This window comes from Delphinapterus leucas, chromosome 8, assembly GCF_059928025.1.
Source record: "Delphinapterus leucas isolate spDelLeu-1000000601 "Yukka" chromosome 8, BTC_Dleu_Yukka2, whole genome shotgun sequence".
Taxonomy (NCBI): domain Eukaryota; kingdom Metazoa; phylum Chordata; class Mammalia; order Artiodactyla; family Monodontidae; genus Delphinapterus; species Delphinapterus leucas.
This window is the reverse complement of record NC_143136.1, coordinates 90,785,977-90,803,705: the sequence shown is the minus strand read 5'-3', so window position 1 is coordinate 90,803,705 and position 17,729 is coordinate 90,785,977. Positions and strand designations below refer to the sequence as shown.

Here is a 17,729-nt window from a genome sequence, read left to right as displayed (position 1 = left end):
TTTCATTTAGATCTACCCTGCTCAGCCGCTCTGTTTTCCTTTCACATCCTAACCCCCTTGTGTTATAAGGCTGGAAACAGCTCTAAGATTGTGGAGAATGTAAACAGCTTTTTATTGTCCAAAAGGATGGCAGTGTAAGGAATGTATGCTTATCACCCAGCTGCAGCTCCCCACCTCACTTACCATGATAAAGTGCTCCAGGAAAGAAACATCACAACCCAAGCACAATCCAAAAATGGATTAGAATTTGACATACACTTCCTTAAAAACTGATAAATCAAGCCACGCTGTAATATTAGAATCTAGCTCTTAAGGAGGGTATATAATCTTGTCAAGATGTATTTCTTATTCCCTGTTGACTCTGGTGGTGTGAAAAAAAAAAAATCTAACATTCCCAATACGGTAAACTGATAGAAGAACTTTTCCCAACACATCCCCCAGTATGGCTCCTTATCTTTAAGAGTCTAATACAGTGGAACAGATACACAGTTCATGATCACTGAATGCAAAATTAAATGAATGAACTAAGAGATTCATGAAGATATTCTGAAGATCCTACCTAAGTACCTGAGTTCCCCAGGTTTTTACAGTTTTACTTACACACACCATACAAATGTTGCTTTGTTAAATCACCTTTTTTTGGAATCTAGATCAAACATTTCAAAAAGCAAGGGATACTGAAGAGTATTATGGCATATATGTGGCATGCTTAATGCCTTAGATGTAAAATTTATTTTAACATGCCATCTTGTATATAGGCAGTATGTGCTGGCTCATTTAAGGACATTTGGGAACATCACTGCATTTTCTTCTTGAAGCCATTGAAGAATTTCTTAATGCTGTGCAGGTGAAGCTAATCTCTGTGGAAAAGGAATGGACAGGCCCTTTCGTGCTCTCTCCCCTTCACTAAGACATTTTAGAACTCCTTCCATCCTCAAACTTACAGAGTATCTTTGTGTCTACAATATCATATGTATCATAGAGAAACTTTAATAAGTTACTTGATCTTTCCCTCTAAAGGGAAATGAGAGAGAGAGAGAGAGAGAGAGAAGGAAGGGAGGGATGAAGGAAGGAAAAAAGGAAGGATCATCATCCTTGGGTTCCTTAACCCTGTTTTAACAGCCAGATTAAACTGGGTAAAGTCTTAAATATGAAGACCAAAGAAACCTTGGCTTCTGGAGAAAGCCCTCTTGATAGCACCGTATTAAGACAAGCGCCAAGAGAGCAAGAGAAATCCATCACAGAGGCGGACTGCGCCAAAGCAATCCCCTTCTATAATTGTACTTTAAAAGTTGTCTTCTTGAACGTCTTACTTGGGATCTCCCTTAAACAGAATTAACTAGCAGTCCATACAGCATACAGGTATATTTCGGAAGGAGGAGAGGGTGGCGCCACGCGGGAAAAGCGAGGAGAGATGAGAGGCACCACTGGAACGGTCGCCTAGAGCCTCCCTGGCGGACTGTGCAACCACCTTCTAATACCCTTCATATTCCTCGGTGCCCCCTGAGCCGCCCAGACCAGACAGGAGAGGTCTTCGGGAACAAAATGCGTAGAGACGACGGGGAGGGGGCTCCTGTGTGGAGTTGGATTTGAAAGTTACATCCTGCGTCCCTGCCGGCACAAAACCCCATCCTAGTCCCCAGTGCCAGATAGAAAACGAAGAGAAATCCAATCTGCCTCCCAAATCGGTCTTTTGCCTAAGTTTTTCCCCAGCAAGGAGCCACCAACCGGCCCTGAGAGCGAGGATGCACGATGCCGTGCTTTATAAGTGTTTGCGGGCATCCGGGCAAAATACCAAGTGAAAAATAACCACCAAGCCCCCCAAACTCTGGGCTAGAGGCAGGTCTTTCAGCCCATCCTCATCGCGTCCGTCTACCCTTATCCCCTCCTTGACCGCTCCTCAATAAACCTCTTCCTTCTCTCTCACCTTCTTCCCTGACACTTTCTGCCTTCTTTACCTCAGCTCTCCAGTCCCAATCCTCCATAAGCACCGCACTCGCCTCAGGGTCCCCACTCTGATCCCCGTTCCCTGATTCTTTCCCTTCAACCTCTAAGGCAACCCTAAACTCCCTCCACTGCCTGCGCCCCCGACCCCATGTCCCAAGCAGGCCTAGACTCTGCTTCCGAGTCGGCAGCCGGAGCGGTTTTCCCGCCGAAACGCGGCCCCGGCGCGTGGGGCGTGGGGCGCGCGGCGGGCCGGGCACTCACCAGCTGCAGCAAGCCGGGGACCACGACGAGGGGCAGCGGCCGCAGGCGCATGGTGCCGGCTGGCGCGGCGTCTCACGAGCTGCGCGCCCTCGCCTGCCTCTCGCGCATCTCCACTTCACGGGGCAGGACTGAGGACTCCAGGGACTCCGCGCGGCGCTTCACTCCCGGAATCCGAGCGCAGCGCCGCGCCACGCCGCGCGGGTCGGGTGGGCGGGCTGGGAAGGGGGTGGGGGAGGGCGGGCGGGAGATGCTTCTGGGGCCCCGCGCGCCCCTCCTTGGAGGGGGCCGGAAAAGAGCGTGGGGGGCAGCTCGAGCTCCGGCGTGCTGCGCGGGGTCCCAGCAGCGCCCGGGGCTCCCGCGTCCCGGGGTCAGGGTGAGCGCGGCGGACGCCCGCGGGCGGGAGGCTGCGGCTCCGGCGCTTTGATGCGGGGTTCCCGCGCGAGGCTGCTCCCGGAAGAGCTGAGCGCGCCCGGGAGCCCTGCGAGGCTCGGGGCCTTCTCCGCCCCCGCCCAGCAGAGGGCCGGTTGGGCCGGGTGCCCTGCCCACTGACCAGCTCTTGTTTTGCCGGGGAGGTGGCAGCGGGGATGGGGGGGACGGGTGGTCTCCCTGAGTGGATGCAGGAAGGAGCGCGCCGGGAGAGCACCCGGGGAGTTCTAGGGGAAGGCGACGGCAGGGTCCTGAGGCGGGGCGTGGGGCGGGGGTGGTGGTGGTGTGGAGGGGTGCTGGAGCCCGGGACGCCCCGGGAGAGCGCCCTGCTCCGCAGCAGCCCTGGCTCTCAGAGCCCGGCGAAGGGGGTCCAAAGTGAGGCTGGTGCGGCTGGAAGAATGTCTGGAAGTGGAAAGTAGTGGGCACCTAGAGGGACATTGAGGAGGGGTAGCGGCAGGGCTCTGAGAAACCGAGCTAGGTGTAGGGGTCCAGGCTTACTCGGGTTTGAGGATGCTGTCGGCTGCTCGGTGTCCAGGAGGAGGATAGAGCTGCGCCCGGGCGCCTGGGGAGAAGAATAAGGAGAGGAGACCCTGCCGCAGCCTCCCTCCCAGTTGGGAAATCTTGGAGAGGGATATTTCTGAGGCCGCGGCTGGGTGAGGCCAGAAACCTGCTGCCCGCGATCGCTCAACCCCATGTTAACAACTCTCCATTGGCGAGATCCTTAACCTTTAACTATCTCTGTGCTGGACCCTCTAGTGGAAAAGTCAAGGGACAGTGGGGCTCAGGTACTCCCACGTTTACGGCGGGTGAGAATTTAGACATCATCCATCAGCCTCTTTATTGAACAGATGGGAAATCTAAGGTCCAGAGAGGTAAAATCAGTTCTCCAGGGATGAGTCTCTAGGCAGCTACTTCAAAAGAACACTCAAGGCAAGGCTAGTTCCTACATCCTCTTGCAAATGAAAAACACGTTGCGGTAAGAGAGTGGAATTGAGATAGATTTTTATTTTAAAAAAATAAAACAACACAAAGTGAAATTTGGGTTGGAATTTTAGGGGAAAAACGTTTCCATCTCCTGCTCTTACTGCTCTTCTACCCCCAAATAAAATGAAAGGGGAGTTGGTAAGTCTTTGAATGGTGCAGGACCAACGGCAGGAGGACTGACCTGGGTAGGGCAAGGTCCCACCCTTCCTTTCACCGGGTGTGTCAATTTTGTGCAGATGGGGAGGGAGGTAATTCCAGAGTGTTCTGGGGTCCCAATGTGACTTTGAAAGTTGTCCCTGGGGCTGCAGGTGGGGTACCTCTCTAATACAACTCCATTTCCTGTATGGAGGAAGAGAGGCAAGCGAGGGTTGTATATCCTTCCTAACGCCTCACTTGGCCTGACTGGGAGATTCTGGGGCCCATGGCAAAGGCTGCAGCAGCGAGAACCCACTCTGTCCTCAGACTCTTCCTTTTCCTTGCAACAGACTCAAAAACAAACAAAATCATTATTTGCATATCTAAATATATAACTCACCTCCCTATAGCTACCCTTTACCTCCACAAAAATTCTCTTTACCTAGGCTTAGAGCTCACTTCTAGAAAGTTATTCTATCCTAGAAGCATAAATAAGATAATTTCAAAAATTGGGAGTGATCTCTGTAGGTTGATCTTCTTGTCCAACTTTGTCTCTGCATTTTATTTACAGACAATCTTTGGGAAGTGATTAATAGGGAACGAGTTTGGCAGACATTAGAAGGACCCCTTTTTGGAGAGGGGCTGCTAGAAGAGGAAGAAAGCAAGTGGCATTGCAAGAGGCAGTACCTCATATAGACTCAGTGTTTCTGCCGGAGCCCCAGCTGACTCGTCTCTGAAACCAGAAGGTGAGGTCCCTTCTTGATTTAGTAGTTTCCGCTTCTGTTATCATTAGCTCTTTAAATGAGGAGTGCATGACTTAACACACTATTGAAATGAATAAGTGATTTAATGACTGGAATATTTCACTCTTTTCTTTAAATTTGTTCCTATTTCTTAGACCATTTCTACCCTTTTGGGAAATTTATGCATAAAATTTTAGAACCTAAACTTGGACATGTGTCCTAATAATACTAAGTATTCTCACAATGGAACTTGCTGCAGGGTGTTGGATTCCAAGCTAAGAGCTAACGGACACAATAGAACGTGTGTCCCGTTGATCAGGCTGTGGCAGAGAGAAGCACCAAGGACCCCCTTGACTAAAGTCTGGTATTACTGTGTTTATTTTTAAGGTGACTACTGCTAATTTAGCGTATTCCCCAAATTTTACTGTAAGTACTATGGGAAAGTGGAAGGAAAGGAAGAAAGGAAGGAGGGAGGGAGGGAGAAAAGGGGGAAAGATAGAAGCATTAAATACATGGACTGTCATTCCGAACATGCAGTCTAACCAGGAAACATGCAACAAACAAAAGGCAGACAATACAGGGGAGTTCAAGTTTAATTACTGCCTAGTATAGTTGGAGGAAGGACAGATCATTGTAGACCAGCATGACTGCTTCATGGCAGAGACAAAATGTGAGCTGGCTCAGTTTCTGAGAATAGCCAAGGTTAGTCTATGTGGGAGAAAATGGGGAAAGCTATTCCATGTGGGGGGAACAGCACGAGCAAATGCCCAGTGGAGGGACTTCGTGTGACTTAACTGAGGGATGGACAGTAAAGTGGGTCAGACTGGCTTTGAGAAAAAGGGAGAGAAAAAGTAGGTTACAAGCTAGACTGTAGGGATCTGGAAATGCCAGGCTAAATATCAATAGTTTAACTTGGTCTGCAGGAAATAAGACCAAAGTTTGGTCTTCAAACTTTTTGGAGTAGAAAAGTCAGACATCAAGTGGCATAAAGATATATGCAGTGGTAGCAGGCAGGATTGTCTTAAGGACGAAGCTCCATGAGGAGATGGTCATGGTTGCTGGAAAGAAAAGAATGGAGAGATGTGGGTGCAAGAGCTCCTACAGAGGAACAAGGAACTGAATTTGGGGTTGGAATATTGTAAAACTTTCCTGGCATATTAGAGGAATTTTTTTTAACATAATCCCTTTTCCTCTTAGAGGCAATTTAACAACTGGAGAATCAGATCATTGCCTTTTCATTTTGAAAGGGTGGTTTTCCCAGTGTGAGGGGAGTGAAAATGGTCTTTCCATACAGACAAAGTAGCAGAAAGTAGAACTTACCAAATTTTACTGCCATAAGATTCCATTGTAGTCTTTTAAAAAGGTAACTTATAGGGATATTGTCGATGCTTTGAGAGCCAGTCTGTCAACTTGTGGCTCACCGGGACCATTAGCTTTTTCCTTGTGCTTCTCCTCTGCACTTACTTTCTCACCCTTTACTGTTCATTAGCATCGTTACCAGAACGTGGATAAGAACATCGTCTGCAGTATAACATTTCAGAGCTGCGGTGGATATCAGACATTAACCAGATTTCTCACTTTACCTTTAAGGAAATGGAAGCTCAACATGTTATGTGACTTGCATCAGGTCATCTGGAGAGAGGCATGGGCAAATCTGAAGCTTGATTCAAGGCCTTCAGTTTCTCGGTGCAGTGTCTTTCCAATTCATCACTCTGCCTCAGGTATTTTTCAGCTGGCCAGCAGTTGTAAAAGTTGTGATGTAGTGAATGAATGAACTTTTAGCGAATAAGAGTTACAGGAATGATCTACGGATGTTAAAAGCCCCTGAGTCGATCTTATTATCAGGAAAAGAGGTTTGACTGTACTGAGCCTGAAGCACTGATCAGGTAGTAATTTTAGAAGGGTGAGAGATATGGAGAATTACATGGCACAGGGCTCAGAGGAGGAATGGGGACTCAGGAACATGGCAGTGCTTACCCCAAGGATAGAGGGAATTCTCAGGGACCCTTTGGACCTCTTAGACCTCTGTGATAAGAAGCTGGTGGGCTTTTTGGTAGCAATTCTTAATGAAAATCCTTTTGAGTTGCCATTCTTGTTGAGTAATTGACTATTCTTGAGTCGCTGTTTTATTAAAATGATGCTGCGTTACATTGACTCTCAACCCTGATGGCACTGGGGACTTTAACCTCTTTAAAAATGGACTCAAACATTTGTATTTTTCACCCGGAGATTTCACTATACAGCCATGGTTGAGAACTAGTACTCTACCAGAAACATTTCTTCCCCCCTCCCTCCCTCCCTTCCCTCCCTCCCTCCTTCCCTCCCTCCCTTCCCCTACAGAATCATAGGCCGCACATTTGGAATGCACTCAGGCCTTTAACAGAACATCATCAGAACCTATTTACATCCTTAGTTTTTACAGAACTTTTCAGGAGAGAACTGGACATTTTCTTTGTAGCCGTTTCGACATGATTGGGAGATTTATGAAGTTTTATCACACAAACGTATCAGTTGTTCCAAGTTCAAACACAAATCAAAGAATTCTTCTACAGTGAAATTGTTTTTTTTGCCACAACTCTCTCTCTTCACCATCCCTTCCCTTGGATGTCAGAAGATGCTGCCAGCAGTGTACTGGTGGCTAATGCCACTGTCAGAAGCCAAGGGGAGAGGCTGGAGGGAGAGGAAGAGAGGCAGCCTGGGGGTCCCAGTGGGTCCTGCGATAAGAAGGTGCCTGGGTGAAGAGAGCATCACTTAAGACCGACAAGGCAGGAGAGAGCATCTCTACCAAATCAGACTGACTTTTGCAAACTTGTCACTGTCTTTCCATGTGTGTTCCCATGCATTGTTCATATATGCATGATTATTTGAATAATCAATCACCTTTTCTACTGGTGCATCGAATATGATGGATGTCATTACTAGGAAATCATTTAACCTCTTTCAGATGTAGCTTCCTATATGGAAAGAAGGCAGGAGAACAGAGCCATAGAAGGTTAGAATTGGAACATCTTGCTTAACCCTTCAGTTTATAGATGAAAAAACTGAGGCCCAGAGATGGAAAGTGATGTTCTCAAGGTCACACAGCCAGACTGTGGCAGAAGAAGGCTAGACTCCAGGGTCAGTGCAAGGGGGAGCTCAATCCAATCTCTTTTCATCCCAGATTTTGGTCTTCCTTCTAGGAACCCTAAGCATTCTCAAATTGGAAAATTGTCCTTTGATTGGCTAAGATAGCATTCTGTAAATGTGTTTTTCCCTTGCTGTCTTTTTCGTAATCATTGCGGATCAGGCAGTAGGCAGTCCACAGCTCCACCCTACCCCAGAGTAAGCCTAGCACAGTCAAAAGAGACTTTTGGTTGCAAATACCCAAACACAACTCAAACAAGTTGAGCAGTTACAACAGAAAGCCATTTAATGGCTATGGGAACAGTAAGTTCAAAGGCTAAAGGTAGTTTCAGGCAATTTGAGGCTAAATTAAGAAATTTTTGAGAAGGATATTGGGTTAGCCATTCTGTGTGTAAGTCCATGAAAGTGGGCTGGGAGCACAGCTGTAGAGAGCTTAAGGTAGGACCCTGGAGAGCAGGGAATGAAAACCTGTCCTCCTAGGAACTGACTTTTGTAAGAGCCCGACCGCCTCCCAACCACCACCAATTTTCTGCAGAAGGAATTTGAAGTTGTTTCTTTAGTTTTTCACTGATTTTTTTTTTCAGATGTCTTTTTCCCTTGACATGGTCTTCCCTAGCTTAGGTGCCTCCACTTTTTCTTTGATAGATATTTGAATGATTCTCATCTCCTAGCTTCTCACACTCCAGCTTTCTGTGTCTGCTTGGACAGCAGCTTGATAACCATCACCTCATTTAGCACAGACCCGTACTTGCTGTATCAGATGAACTGAGCTTGCGACATGTGGGACATGGTTCAAAATCACGGGAGCAGGGCTTCCCTGGTGGCGCAGTGGTTGAGAGTCCGCCTGCCGATGCAGGGGACACGGGTTCGTGCCCCGGTCCGGGAAGATCCCACATGCCGCGGAGCGGCTGGGCCCGTGAGCCATGGCCGCTGGGCCTGTGCGTCCGGAGCCTGTGCTCCGCAATGGGAGAGGCCACAACAGTGAGAGGCCCGCGTACCACACAAAAAAAAAAAAATCACGGGAGCAGCTCCCTTTACCACTTCCTGCCTCTGAGCAAACATGAGTTGGTTCTTACGCACCGTGGAAGCCATCACTTATCAAAGCGTAACAGTAGTTACCCTTATGCGTAGGTCTAACCACGCCACGACACTGTCCATTGGCTTCAAGCAGTTACAATTCATTTTTTGTTTATAGCCAGGTTCTTATTTATTTAAACATGGCATTCTGAAATGCATGTGGCTTTTTAGCAGGATGGATGAATCACAGCGTTTTGCCTTTTTAGTCTTTTTGTGCAAGGCAACTGGCATATTCCACTTGTGGTCTCTCTGGACCTCAACATTACCATTCAGGTGCTGCTTTCATGTTTTATTTCAGTCTGTGTCACATGAGTGGTACTTTCCTTGTCTTCCAACAGAAATTGTGTTAGGAAACAAGTGGGCTAGTTTTCCTACCCTAATAAAGTACAGATTTACATTAAGTGGCTGCTGGCGTTTTGTACAAAAAATCCCAATTTCTAGGTGTTTGGGGGGCATCTCTTTTCCCCCTCTGCTGATCTAAAATGAACTTGTCTAATGTTTCGCTGGCAGAGTGATAATCGCACCGAGGCGCCTTCTCTCCGTTCAGTGGAATATCTTGAGTGCTATCTACTGGCCAAATGTGGCATTGCTTCATAAAGCATGAGCTTCAGGCAAATTGTCATGGGTCTTTTAAGGATAACTTTTGTCGGTCAGCTGAATATATGCCATGTGTTTTAGCACATCCTGACACATACTGACTAAGGACGTGAATTTTTAAATGATATCATTGCTAGGGAATCGCTTGTTGCCTTCTGGGTCAGAAGACCCCTTGATTAAGAGTTGTACAAATTATAGTGTAAGTGAAATGTAACCAGTGGGCAGGTGCCCGCTTGTTCTTTGAAATGGATAACTATGAATATCTTAAATCTGATTCTCACTTTGCTGAGTAATGTCAATGGATAAAAATAAGCCTTTAATTTAAAATGAACTTTACAGAGTCAATCAATAATGCTGTTTTCATGTGTATGAAAAGGAAGAACAGAGCAGTGAAAAAAAAATCCTCTCCAGTTAATTTGCACTCAATACGAGGTAAAAAGAACGTGCCAGTACTAATAGTATTGATCAGAATGTTTAAAAGGTAACAGCCAATATTAAGTATGAGTTAAAATTCATCCAATGTTTGCTAGCCAAACTGTATTTTCTGCCTAAGGTCTTTTGTTTTAAGCAGCTTGTAAATTATCCAGAGAAGTATGTTTATGCTTTAATCAAGATTGAAGGAAAGAACATATGAGGAAGGAGTGCAAAGCATTGAACAACTGAGAGTCAATGACAAGTGATTTGAGAGTCATGGTCAAAGAACCAAGGGATCTTCTTATTGTAGCAGAATGAATCATTGTTACGTTTAGGACAAATAGCTGTAAAGGAAGGACCAAGGACAGGAGATTGCTATTGATTTTCAGGAAATCATGAAGAGGAAGGGCTAATGTGTTGACATTAATTTAGGCAAACATCCAGATCATGAAGCTGTAGTTAACAGGAACTTTATACAGACATATAGATTTAACAATATACAGTGAAATAGACTCTCCTATCATAATTTTTAAGTTATTAAAATGCAATGTATGCTGCCTTTCACTCGATTATTTTAAATTGTTTATTCAGTAATTTGGAATTATTTATGTCACTTCATACTTATGTATTCTACTGCAAATTATAATTTTAAAAATTGAATATCCTGGATTTTGAGACTGTGATATATGTAACATATTCGGTGATCTGTATGCTACTAAACAATGATCGGTATAAACATTTTGATAGATAATAAAAAGAGAGAGAACGTGAGTTAAAAATACATAACTATAATTTAAAACCATTCTGTTTCAGCAATAGAATATTTAAATATATATATGTATTTATAGGCACAAGCAAAAATCTCACTAACACTTATTTTTCAATTATTCCTAGACTGAGCTTTCTTTTTTTTTTAACCCCAGGTGCTGTACATATATTATAACATATAATCATTACAACAACCCAGTAAGGTGAGTATTATCTGAAATTTGCAATGGCAATGCTGAGAAATAGAGGAATTAAATATTGTGCCCAAGATCGCTTAACTCTCATGTCACAGGACCCACGATTTGGACCCGGAAACTCTAGAGCTTTCTCTCCTAACTATGACACAACATCGTATTCAACTGTATTGTTGTTTACATCTTGTCAGTAAAGTTCCTGGTCTGCCCAAACTCTTCTTCATTTTTCTCTCATTGTGACCAACAGAAACGGGGAAAGGTAGCATATGGTGTGATGCTACTAGAGAAGTTGTGTTTATGTAGGGGTGTGTGTGTGGGGGTGTGTGAAAATATTTGGCACAGTGCCTGGCACTGAGTAGGAATTCCCCCAAATCTCCTTAAGTCTGAGTCATGTGAATGCTGTTTTCAGACTGAAAGGAGGTATGCTTTTTTGTTCTTTTTCATTTCACTAGTAACCCAAAAAGGTGGTTTGCTCTGTGCAACGCCATCAAACTGGGAACCACTTTTTCCAGCATCCTTTTCCCCTGTATAGTTGTGTTAGAGTTGGCCAAAGAGATCTGATCTGAATAAGATCTAGAAGGCTGAAGCTCCGGGGCAGCCATTCCTCTCTAAAGGTCTTCAACTTTGAAAGAATAGCTTGGACCCAGCGGTTCCAGCCTGTCCTTGCTGCCTTCCATCTTCCTAAGGGCTCTGCCTGCCGGCCAGCAGCTACCCCAAGCCCACCACTAGATGCTTCGTGGGGATACACAGGACAGGTAGTCACTCAGACACCTTCCCTTAAATCACCCCACGAGTTCCTCTTCATGTTCCCATTTGGCTTCTCAGAGTATCCTGACCGAACCTTGGCAACGTGAATATCAACACAGTCTTCAAATGGGCAGTAAAAACAGTTTACCCAAATCTGTCAAATTTCTTAGGACTTACACAATTTTTCTAAAATTAATCAATTTTAAAATTAATCTTAAATCTTAATTCTAAAATTAATTCTAATCTTAATTCTAAAATTAATCTTGGGGTTAAGAATCTTGGCGCAGTGGTTAAGAATCCGCCTGCCAATGCAGGGGACAGCAGTTCGAGCCCTGGTCCGGAAACATCCCACATGCCACGGAGCAACTAAGCCCGTGCGCCACAACTACTGAGACTGCACTCTGGAGCCTGGGAGCTACAATTACTGAAGCCCACGCGCCTAGAGCCCGTGCTCCACAACAAGAGAAGCCACGGCCATAAAAAGCCCACGCACCGCAACAAAGAGTAGCCCCTGCTCGCTCAACTTAAAAAAAGCCCCGCGTGCAGCAACAAGGACCCAATGCAGCTGAAAACAAATAAATAAATTTAAAAAAAAATAAAAAGTAATAAAATTAATCTTTTAAGTATTATCCAAAGTGTAAAAGTGTATTCCAAAATCTCTAAGTGTTTCTCAAAGAGTATTTTACTAAACCACCTTCAAGGAAAGTTAATAAATATTTACATGAAGAAAAAATTCTGAGTTCAACCTAGTTTGAGAAACACTACATGAGCTGAAGTTAAACAGATTGATTTATTCAAGGATTATTCAAAGTCCTTAATTTTTTTTCTTGGAACTTTTCAAGTACCTCTTTTGGGACTAGTGTGATCAAAAATACACCTTGAGGGACTTCCCTGGTGGTCCAGTGGTTAAGACTCTGTGCTTCCTCTGCAGGGGCCTGGGTTTGATCCCTGGTCCGGGAACTAAGATCCCACATGCCATGTGGAGCAGCTAAAAACAAACAAAAAAATACACCTTGAGAGACAGAAGGAGAACCACATAGTAGCCATGTCTTCCTGCACACAGGGATCCAGCAGGATCATCAGCAAAGACTTTCTTTCTTTTTCAGAATTTCAGAATTGGCTATTCTAGTTCCCTTACCTTTCCATGTACATTTTAGAATCAGCATGTCAATATCTACCCAAAAAAGCTTTATGGGATTTATATTGGGATTGCATTTTGAATCTATAGATCAAACTGGGGGGAAGAGATGAGGAATGGGGTTTTGATCATCATTTCTTTTTTTTTAATTTAAATTAAATTTTTTTGTTTATTTTTTTTTGGCAGCCTTGGGTCTTCGTTGCTGCACGCGGGCTTTCTCTAGTTGTGGTGAGCAGGGGCTGCTATTCATTGCAGTGCGTGGGCTTCTCATTGACGTGGCTTCTCTTGTTGTAAGGCACGGACTCTAGGCATGTGGGCTTCAGTAGTTGTGGCACGCGGGCTGTAGAGCGCAGGCTCAGTAGTTGTGGCGCACTGGCTTAGTTGCTTCACCGCATTCGGGATCTTTTCTGCACCAGGGATCGAACCCGTGTTCCCTGCATTGGCAGGCAGATTCTTAACCACTGTGCCACCAGGGAAGCCCTTGATCATCATTTCTTGACTAAGACAACAAACAAAACCCAAGCCTTTCCTTCCTATTAGAAAGTAAAGCCCGAACACCATAGCCTGACACTGAAAGTTTTCTGTCATTCAGCAAAAGCCAGTTTTTCTCAGCCTTGTATTTTATAACTTTTCAGCCTAGATTCTCATCACCAGCCAAAGCAAATCACTGCCCCTCCAACATTACAATGGCATCCTCATGCCCTTTCATTCCTTTACCTCCTCCAAAATCCTGCCTCCCCCTTTATTTCAAATTCATTTTCAAGCTTTAACTCAAGTGAAACTTTCCCTGCTTCATCCAACTAAGAGTTGTCTTTTGGTTTCTGAGTTCCTTTCACAGATTCTGTGATCACCACTCATTAGACGTTTCCCAAACATTGTGGTGTATTGTTAGTGTCATTTTTGTCTGAGAATGTCTTTCCAGAAGCACCGCCTGGTAAACTCCCTAAAGGTACAGATTGTTTTTTTCTATCTCTATGGAACAAGAGAGTATGCAGACACTGATAGTCAAAGTATTAATTAATTAGAACAAACTAACTTTTATTTTGGTTGTTTGTTTCAAAAAAACCCACACATGTATTGTCTCACAGATTATGTGAGTCAGAAGTCTGGGTTTGGCTTAGGTGAGTTCTTTGCCTAGGGTATGACAAGGCTGCAATTTAAATGTAGTCTAGGGCTGTGGTCTCATCTGAGCCTTGGGGTTCTTCTCCAAGCTCAGGTGGTTGTTGATAGAATTCATTTCCTCACAGCTCTAGAACTCATGGCTGTTTGGTTCCTCAAGGCCAGCCAGAGAATTGCTCTTCAGGAAGGATCAAGTTCCTCTTTTAGGGACTTTCCTTATTAAGTCAGGCCCACCCTGGATAATCTGTCTTTTTTTTTTGCGGTACGTGGGCCTCTCACTGTTGTGGCCTCTCCAGTTGCGGAGCACAGGCTCCAGACGCGCAGGCTCAGCCGCCATGGCTCATGGGCCCAGCCGCTCCACGCCATGTGGGATCTTCCCGGACCGGGGCACGAACCTGTGTCCCCTGCATCAGCAGGAGGACTCTCAACCACTGCGCCACCAGGGAAGCCCTAATCTGTCTTTTGATGAACTCATACCCAACTGATTTGGAACCTTAAATGCATATGCAAAATCTCTTCCCTTTTGCCAGGTAATGTAATCTAATCACAGGAGTGAAATTCCATCATGTTCTGGGATCCCACCCGTATTCAAGGGGAAGATTATACAATAGTCCTTGAGGGCTGTCTTAGAATTCTGTCTTCCACAAGGGATATTCATGAGAACTTTCACTGTTGCATTGAGAACAAACTAACTTTCAGTGTTTGATACACCAATAATAAAATATTAAGACTTCTGATATGACTCCAAATTTAAATATTTGGCCTGGGAAGTGTTTGGCTTTGGATAGGGCCGCTTATGTAGCTTCATCTTCATAGCTCTAAACTGTCTCATTTTCCACTCACACTCCTTCATCTCCCCCACTCCTGTGGCATCTGGGTGAGTTCACCTGGTACTTGGGGGTCCCATGTCTTAGATCCTCTATGTAGGGCCAAGTTTTCTGGGGCTTCGCTTATTTCATTCTTTTTATCAAACATTTTCTCTCAGCTATACCATGTCCTCAAAGGTCTGTTCCTTTCTAAGTGATGTGTGGAGATCAGAAAGAGAGAGGGGGTTTTGATCTGATTGATTAATCTTTGATGGTACACCAACAGAATTCAGGTTAGAAATTCTAGTGAAAAGTGCATGGTCTTTGAAGTCAGATAGTCCTGTATTCAAATCCAGACTCTACCAGTTACCATCTTTGTGACCTTGGGTGAATTGTGAAGTTTAAATAAAAGCACGTACAATATTTCTAGAAAGTGAGGAGAACAAATATTCTAGAAGGTGAGGAGAACAACACACATTGGTTTCTTTGGCCCTGTTTTTCTATAGTCCTTCCCTGAGAATACAGTAATATCTGTTATTGATGATTTAACATTTTCTGTATGCAAGGCACAGTGCTAAGTGAGTTACACACATTTTCTCATAACCCTTAAAGCAATCTATTTTTTTTTTTTTTTTTTAGTATTACTATACCACTTTTCACAAGAACAAGCAAAGACTTAGTTTAAAGAACGCTTTGTAAGGTCATAAAATAGGAAACTAGTGACATTGGCATTTGAACCTCAATCTAATTACTTCCGAGACCTGGGCTTTTAGTTTCTATCCCATTATCTTGCTAGCTATATGCACAGTGTCTCAGGAATTTCATGGGTGACATCAAGAATGGAGAACGTTCAACATCTAGCAAACTTGTGGGAAATATATTTTAAGTCGCATAGATTTTTCATCTGTCCTTTGGACCATACCACAAGAAGCGGTTACTGTAACACCCATCTGTAACTCACAAAATATATTTTAGTTGGGTAAATATATTTACATATTCATAGCACTCTCTTGGGCTCTTTCTACCCTGACTTCTTATAGCCAGTTAATCAAGAAGCACTGTGAAGTCTTTCATAACACTGTCGCTGGTGTTATTTCCACTGACACTTTAAATGTGGTCTGGCTTGATTAACAAGAGGTCCACCTCTTTTCTAGTTAAGGTGGAGTTGGCGGTTGTGGATAGGGACTTGGCTATTCATGGTCAGAGCTATGCCTGCACTTCTGCAGCTATCCTTTTCTGGGTTCTCTTCCTTCCAGTGACCACTGTGGCTGTACTTCCCACAGCCCCTGGCAACTGCTGAGCTACCAGCCATCTCTGAAGGGTCGGCCTGTAGAATCTTGTTCCTTCTCTGGCCAGCAGGGAAGTGACTTTTGCTTCTTGTGACCAACTTTCACCTGAGATTTTCAGAGAAGTGCAATGGGGGGTTCCTAATGACATGGTTCTCTCCTCATCTTTCTTCTCCTCCTCCTTCTACTTATTTATTTATTTATTTGCTGTATGCGGGCCTCTCACTGTTGCGGAGCACAGGCTCCGGACGCGCAGGCTCAGCGGCCATGGCTCATGGGCCCAGCCGCTCCATGACATGTGGGATCCTCCCAGACCGGGGCACGAACCTGTGTCCCCTGCATCGGCAGGCGGACTCTCAACCACTGCGCCACCAGGGAAGCCCTACTTCTTTTAAAATTGTTTTATTTTTCTCAAAGATACGGATACTTTCAAAAGCTTACTTGTTATAAGATTTGTTATGGAAAACAGCAGTCTCATGCTTACCTGTTGCCCTGTTACATCCCCCCAATCAGCCATTTCTGAGTTTATCTGAGTCGTTTGGTATTTATTTGTTTCTTTTAATTTTCTGTTTAACCATTTTCACTATTTCTATTTTTTTGCCATCTCATTTTTCTTAAATAAAATGTTTATACGGCCATTCCTTAATTATCCAATGGTAGCCATTTTCTATTGACTTCCAACTCTGGAAGGTTTCTTTTCCTATTTTGCATCCTTTTACCCCTTTAATGTAGTTATATCAAAGCGTCCGGTATGTACTCTGATGCTGTTATGACTATTGCAATTGATTTTCATGGGTAAGCTATGTGGAAGACCATGACTCCCTTTTCTTGACTACACATTTTGTTTTTCCTAGAATTAATAATAGTCTCATATTTCTGTTTAAATTTCTAGGTATTTAATGGCAGTCCAACCACAAACTATCCCACAACTGTTTAATCTTCTCTCCGTACAAAAACAATTACTGGTAATTCACTTGCATTTTCTTGGGGGTGCCTCTCTAGGAGTCTTCTGACCTGGTCCAGTCAGCTTCCACTCTTTCCTCCTCTCCTGTGGCACAGAGGGCCACCTGGGATCTCCCTTCCTACTGGACTGGGAACCCTTTATCTCTTTCTTATGATAGTCTTCCTATTTCCTTCCTATTTCCTCTATGCCACGCTTTCCTCTTTCTTGGTTTACTATCTTCTACGGGTGGAGCCTGTCTTCCAGTAGCTTCCTGAGAAAATGTGTATGGGAGGTAAAATATTGGTGTGTTGAATATCTGAAACTTTTCTTTTCTTTTTTTAATCATCATGATGCACTGATAGGCTATCAGAGTATAGAAATCTAAGGTGAAGTAAGTTCCCCTCAGCATTTTTAAGGCATCCGCCTATTGTCTTCTAGCTATCTGTGTTGTGATTGAGAATTCTCAAGTCACTTTGAGTTTCAATTTTTATTTGTGACTTCTTATTTTCGTTGCATTCCCTGGATGCTTAAAATTTTTCTATTTGTCTCCAGCATATCATGATGGCGTGCCCTTAATGTGGATTTATATTTGTCCACTATGCTGAGCACACAATAGGCCCTCTTGTGCTGGAAACACCCCCTTCAGGGATGGACACTTTTCTTGAATTATTTATTTTATTATCTTCTTCTCTTTTTTTTCTGTTTTATTTATTTTTTTCTCTCTCTGAAAGCCCTATTATCCAAATGTTGGTCCTCTTAGGCTCTCATTACCTAATCTTTTCAATTTTATACTGCATCTCCTTGTCTTTTTTTCCTTTAGTTTCTGAAAGATTTTCTTAATTTTGTCTTCCAAACCTTCTACTGAAGTTTTAGTTTATGTTAAACTGCTGTATTACAAGAGCCCTCATCCTATTCTAGTTTATGGATGAAATACCTTCTCTTATCTTTCTGAGAATATGGTTTTATTTTTGTAATTTTCTTCTGCCTGTAGCATCTCTGATTTTTCCCAAATTGCTTTCAT

General features: G+C 44.0%; 1 protein-coding gene across 1 annotated transcript in view; it reads right to left on the bottom strand.

The window, feature by feature from the left end:
- NXPH2 (neurexophilin 2) overlaps nucleotides 1-1,985 on the bottom strand; it is a 108,944-nt gene extending 106,959 nt beyond the window's left edge. Inside the window, exons 1-2 of the mRNA XM_089915925.1 lie at nucleotides 1,928-1,985; nucleotides 1,482-1,611 (exon numbers count right to left, since the gene is read on the bottom strand). Of these exons, the coding sequence (XP_089772051.1) occupies nucleotides 1,482-1,611; nucleotides 1,928-1,985 (188 nt within the window). The remainder of the gene's footprint in view (nucleotides 1-1,481; nucleotides 1,612-1,927) is intronic.
- Between the last annotated feature and the right edge of the window lie 15,744 nt (nucleotides 1,986-17,729).